The 6,027-nt window shown below is 41.3% G+C and overlaps 1 protein-coding gene across 1 annotated transcript; it reads right to left on the bottom strand.

Annotated features, from left to right (window-relative positions):
* Nucleotides 1–2,108: 2,108 nt before the first annotated feature.
* On the bottom strand, nt 2,109–5,704 carry cfap53 (cilia and flagella associated protein 53). The gene is made up of 8 exons (XM_068334596.1): nt 5,633–5,704; nt 4,826–5,055; nt 4,278–4,451; nt 3,881–4,184; nt 3,347–3,565; nt 3,030–3,246; nt 2,852–2,954; nt 2,109–2,767 (listed from the first exon to the last, which is right to left on the bottom strand). Exons 1-8 carry the CDS (start codon nt 5,699–5,701, stop codon nt 2,506–2,508), a joined length of 1,578 nt encoding a protein of 525 aa, XP_068190697.1. The 5' UTR covers nt 5,702–5,704; the 3' UTR covers nt 2,109–2,505.
* Between the last annotated feature and the right edge of the window lie 323 nt (nt 5,705–6,027).

Here is a 6,027-nt window from a genome sequence, read left to right as displayed (position 1 = left end):
CGTGGTTGTGTGGCTCTGCTGTGCACTGGCGTCGTGCCCGGAGTGTCCCCCGCCTTGTGCCAGCTGGGATAGGCTCCAGCTCCTTGGGACCTATTACAGCGGATTCAGTAGTAGAAATGAATGAATGAATTTTAAAGATTACTCCTGAAAATATGTAAATATTTAAATAGCAAAATAGTGAAATACAAAAACCAAATGACTGTTTTTTAATAACATTTACAGAAGTGTATGCTCTGTGTTCTCTTTACCTGTGTAGTTCTATTAGTACCACATATTTATTTATGAGTATTTGAATTTTTTTTCCACTCCTCTATCTGACTCCATTTGACCCAGAACAAAGTGATAACTTATCAGTAAGCAATGCGATGTGTTCAGGAGCCCGCTGATAGTGTGTTGGTATTTGAACATTAACCTCAGTCATCAACAGCCTCAGTTACAGGAAGATAACCATTACCTGGGAAAAAGGGGTAACAATCATTCATCATCCCCAGTCAGCCTTCTATTCCTGAAGAGCAGATCCCAGACTTGTCTGAAGGTAATCTTAGCGAGTCCACTCCCAAACCACTCCTCTTGCAGGTATGAGGTGCTGACGTGATGAGACACTGGCCCACCCAAAACAGGCTTCTTTGTCCTTGCTCAATCACAAAAGCATCAAAACAAAGAGATTATGAAAGCAGGTTCTTCTGGGGTCTGATGGTCACATTATCTGTGTCGACATTTGCAAAGCTTTCCCAGTTTTAAAAAGAGGAGGTGCATAAATGTCCTACGAGAAATAATTTTATCCCGAAATTATTCCTGATTTTGTTTTGTGACAACTCACCTCTTTTCCTGTAGGACCAAAGTTATGGTTCTTAAATTGGTTTAAGAATCATAATTGAGGCTGACAAAAGCAATGAAATATTATAATATATTATAAATATAATATATGTTTGTAATTTTGTTTGAATATACAACATTATACAACTGATGAAATTTCAAATTGAATATGAACAGAAGTCTTTTCTTCAAATGAACTCTTTAGTATTCATAAAAAATCTTTTATATAAAACAAAGATTTGTCTATCCAAACAATGACAATCATGTTCATCTCTCTTCTCAGCATCCTACAGTGTGTTGTGAGTCATTTACGATTTGGTGGGAATAAAGATCAGGAAGACACATGTACAGTTTCCTGGAACATTTGGTCCATAGCTCTTTTTTATTACTAAGTTGTTAACAGAAAAAAAAAAACACTGAAGAAAGCGTCTGAAAACTCGAGTGCTCTATGTTACGACTTTTATCTTTTTATTACTGGATATTTCTTCATGATCTTCTGTAAATTTGTTGTAGTTGTCTGTATAGATGGCAGTTTTAAAAACATCTGTCTTCAATTCAAGTAATTTTAACAACCAAATATTTATTACCGTATATGTACGGTATTTTACATCAGAAAAAAACGATCAACCAATGAGAGAAGTTTCATTTCAGAACGCTTAAACATAAAATAGAAGTTATCAGAAAGCCGTCTGCCGCCAATAAGTCTTAAAGGAGATTTAGGAGATATGATGATAAAGTAGGGGGCTAAAGTGTGAAGCAATGGGAACATCATCCGTGTGAGTTATCATTTCGGCATTCTTCCTGCATGTGATTAACTTCATTTTAAATTATTTGTGTCCTTATTTTCCATTACAGACATTTTAGATGATTTTTGTTGATCATTTGACCTGAAACATACCTGGTTTAGTTTCTGCTTATTGTGAATATAGGAGTTGCTCCTACATCCAGATGTGATGTAACAATGTATAGGTGTATTGACATTATCTCAGGGTACTTGTGCGACATTTTCCATCTTCTTCTTCTTCACAGGTTCAAAATAACTTGATTTACATTTTGCTTACTGACACGAGCAATTGTTTCTGAGATCCTGAAACTAAAAGAAATGCAGTCTGTATTTATTCTGATGTTCAAACATGTAAACTATTTAATATTTAACACATTTGATAATTATTCATTACTCCTCAATCATTCATCATATTCCTCTCACTGTGGCTTTGCCAGCACAAACACAAAACAGAGATCACACAGAGAACAAGTCTCTCATAGGCCCTCGGTTCCCTCGTCATGTGAGGGAACCGAGGGAACAAGCTGATAAATTTAGAAATACTGGTGCAGCTGTGCAGGTATGGTGATATTCCTGTCCTCTGACTAATAGAATAATGTAATTCATTGTGAGACTAACACTCCCCTTAGATTTTTATTGAAACAGTTCTAAGTTCAACAAAGAAATCATAAACTTTAAGATGCTATTAAAAGTTTTATCTGCAAAACCAATTTACTGTATCTTGCGTTTCTTAAGTACAGCTTCACACAATAAATTTACCTTGACCCAAAAACTCCCCCCCAAATGTAGAAGTAAATCAATATTAGGATTTTAATTTAGGATTATTCATGATTAATCACAGCTAACTATTTTGATTAACTTGATTCAATTATTTTATTCATTATTTTATTCATTATTCAATAATTTTAATCTGTTATACCCTCATTAAGTGAAATGGAGGATGGCTGAGAGCCCTTTGCCTCTCCTGTCCTGAACGGGTGGGAGGTGACGGTGTGGGATGAAGGTCTGGACAGGATCTCCTCTTTCCTCTGGTGGTACAGCTGCTGCTGGATCAGACCCAGCTGATGCTCCCTCTGGGCCTCAGCTCTCTGCTCCTGGCGATGCTGCTCCTGCTGCTTCATCTGAGCCCTCAGGTCGGCCCGGTACACCTCACAGGTTTGCCTCAGGCTGTAGGGACAAACAGAAACCAGTTCAGGAACCACAAAAAAACCAGAAGAGGGATCAGTTCAGGACCAGCAGAGACTTAGTTACCGTTTTCTGTCCTCCTCATCCATCAACTTCATCTCCTCCATCATTCTGTTAAGCTCTTCTCTCTCCTTGGACAACTCCAGTTGATGTTGTTGGTTCATGTCCACTAAGACCACACCACATGAATAAATCTCTACTGTTGGAACTCATTTCCTGCTGAAGCGTGAGCGAGTGTTCTCACGTTTATGTTGGATCTGCAGACTCCGAGCCTCCATCACCTCCTTCATCAGTCGATCGCTGGCCTCTCGCCGCCTTCGACTTTGCTCTTCTCGTTTTGTAAACACCTCCTTCAGTTTCTCCTCAATCAGCAGCTCCGTCTCTGCTTCCTCCTTCTTCTGTCTCTGCAGCTCATCGGACAGAAACTGCCGGTACCGTTGTTGCTCCTCACGTAGCTCAGCCTGGATCAAGGAGGGTTTGGTTCACAAGAAGTCCACCATTTAGACCATATAGACTCTACATCTGTGATGAAGAAAACTCTCAGGAGAACATGGTGTCTACCTTCCTCTGAGCAGCCTCCTGCTCCTGGTTGGTGTCCTGCTGGAGCAGCTCCTGCAGGATGTTCATGTCCCGCTGGAGTTCTTCCTGCTGCTCCTGAGCCAGACGCTTCATTTTGAGCCGTAAACCCTCGTCCAGCTGATGTCGTCGCTTCTGCTGATTCCGGAGCTTCTGGTGCTGATCACGCTGCTGCTGTAATCGCCACATCTCCTGCTGCTGCAGCTGGGAAGTTTAGATTTGACGGCAATGGTGCATGAAAGTAGCCACGTGTTAGCCACTGGATAGCAGCTCAACCAGGGATAGTGGCTAACATCTTAACTGGATAGAAACTAAAATTGTAACTAGCGAGGTCCAGCTACTTCTGTAACAGCCTTGGAGGTTTAGCACGAGCTGGATCCATTTGAAATTTAAAAAAACAAACAAACTACATTTAAACACCATTAAAATTTTAAAAAATTAAATGAAATTTTAACAATTTAAAGCGACATCAGCATGATGATGTGAACCCTGAACATGAACATGCGGATGTGAGCCCACCATGAGACTGGACTCTTCCTCTCGGAGCTTCTGCTGCTGTCTCCTCTCCTCCTCTGCCGCCTCCATCTGAGTCCTGATGGCCTCCAGCTGGTGCGCGTTTCTCTGCTGCTGCTTCTCCACCCGCTGAGCCTCACGCTCCCCTTTGGCCCGCCAATCGGCCTCCCACAGCTGGTCAAACATCTTCTCCTCCTGTCGCCTCCGCCGCTGTTCCTCTTGTCGACTCCTCACCTGAGCAGCTCTCTCCGAACACACCTGCTGCTCGGTGCGTTGGCTCTGGATCGTCCTCAGCTCCTCACACCGCTCCCTGAAAAAAGTACTAATTGCAGTTTCTTCTTCTTCATGTTAAAAGCCTGTCCATGATGTGGAAGCTGACACTTTTATCTTGAGGTGTGCTCACCTGAACAGTTGTTCCAGCTTGTTTGAGACCAGCTGCTGTCTCTCTCGCTCCCTCTGCTCTCTCAGGGCCTTCACTCGTTCACTCATCTTGGTTTGTCTTTCCTCCGTCGTCTCCACCTTCTCCTCCATTTCCTGCAGGAGCTGCAGCTCCTCGGACATCAACAGCGCCCGCAGCCTGGGGGTACAAACAACGTTGTTTTTTTTAAATGCTGGAATGACAAGAAATCAAATGCAAAAACATGAAAAAGTTATAAAATCTACAAACATTGTCATGGAATTGAACTGGACTGGAATTTTAGACAAAGAAAATAATTCTACTGTCGATCATTTTAGATGTATTGATAGTTGATCCGTGGACAATAACATGTCACAGCATGACTAGAGTCAGACACACACACACACACACACACACACACACACGCAGACACACGCACACACACACACACCATCATTGTAACCCTTACACTGATTATCTTTTAACCATTTTGTGGATACTCTACATAAATACTGGAGGAATTGCACTCAGTATGCAGATGTGTAGTTGCTGACCTGTTTCTCCGCTCCTGGATTTGCTCATCCTGATGATTCAGAGCGGTGCACACCTGTCTCTTGATGTCTTCTCTCAGGTATCGACCGTCTGAGCTCTTCAGCCACGATGTCTTCACTCCGCAGCTCTGCTGGTGCTTCATGAACTCCAGGGCTCGGTCACGAGATGCATCCTGTTTCTGCCTCTGCTGGATCAACTGGTCCACCGGCCTCAACGATGGAAACTTTGCTCTCTATCAGATGTGCAGATATGCTATGTAGTCATTTAACAGTTTGGAATAGGTAGATGTAAGCTATAAGAGATCAGTAAGACGGTTTAAGTATGACGGCAGTCTCCAAAGTTTGCCGTCCAGACAAGTCTGTCTAGTAGTGTTAAGACCTTTTAGCTAAACTGTTGTTTCATATCATTAAAAGCTCAAGATATTGATTATATAATTGTACCTGATACATGATGGGGGTTTGGTCATTTTGTCCTGTCAAACTTCAGTTTGTTTAAGACTTTCTCACAGATTAACACATTGGTTTGTTATCTCCACCAGGATAGCAACGTGATTAATTATCCCTGACAAAATGAACCCTACCATAGTCTAGAGGTCACTGAATTTCTGTGATAATCTAGATCAGAATTTATGAGTTTTTTCCAATAATCTTTAGAAATATTTCAGGCAAAACTACTAAAAATTATAATCAATCTGCACAAACCCTTCAAAATCTTTGAAATCCTGGGGAGTTTGTTCCTCTCTCTCTCTCTTTCTCCCATGATGATGATGATGATGATGATTATATATTAACATATATTTTGTTTCTCACCACAGACACAGAATGAGGCGTCGGTCCCGTTTCTTCTCGACATCTTCTTCTCCTTTGATTCAGCAGCATTTGAACCGATATTTTCCCACTACAACCCGTTAAACTTTGAACGGGACGAATTAGCGTCTCGTCACCATAGTAACCACAAACCAAAGACAGGACGTGACGCAAAAATGACGTCTCTTTCCTGGAGGGAGACTAAGAACGGTAGTGGATAAATGACCATGACAAGAAAACCTTACAATGAAAAGCAGGAATGCTATCAATCAAACTTGCGAATTAAAAAGAAATTTAACCTCTGAATAGAGGTGGGTGAAATTTGTTTCAGCCAGTTAATCTCGAATGCAATGTGCAGACTTGTTCCAAACAAATTGTATTTTTGATGAATATCCAGA

Source organism: Antennarius striatus, chromosome 15 (genome assembly GCF_040054535.1).
Source record: "Antennarius striatus isolate MH-2024 chromosome 15, ASM4005453v1, whole genome shotgun sequence".
NCBI lineage: Eukaryota > Metazoa > Chordata > Actinopteri > Lophiiformes > Antennariidae > Antennarius > Antennarius striatus.
The sequence above is the reverse complement of the archived record's forward strand: the minus strand, read 5'-3'. Positions and strand labels throughout refer to the sequence as shown.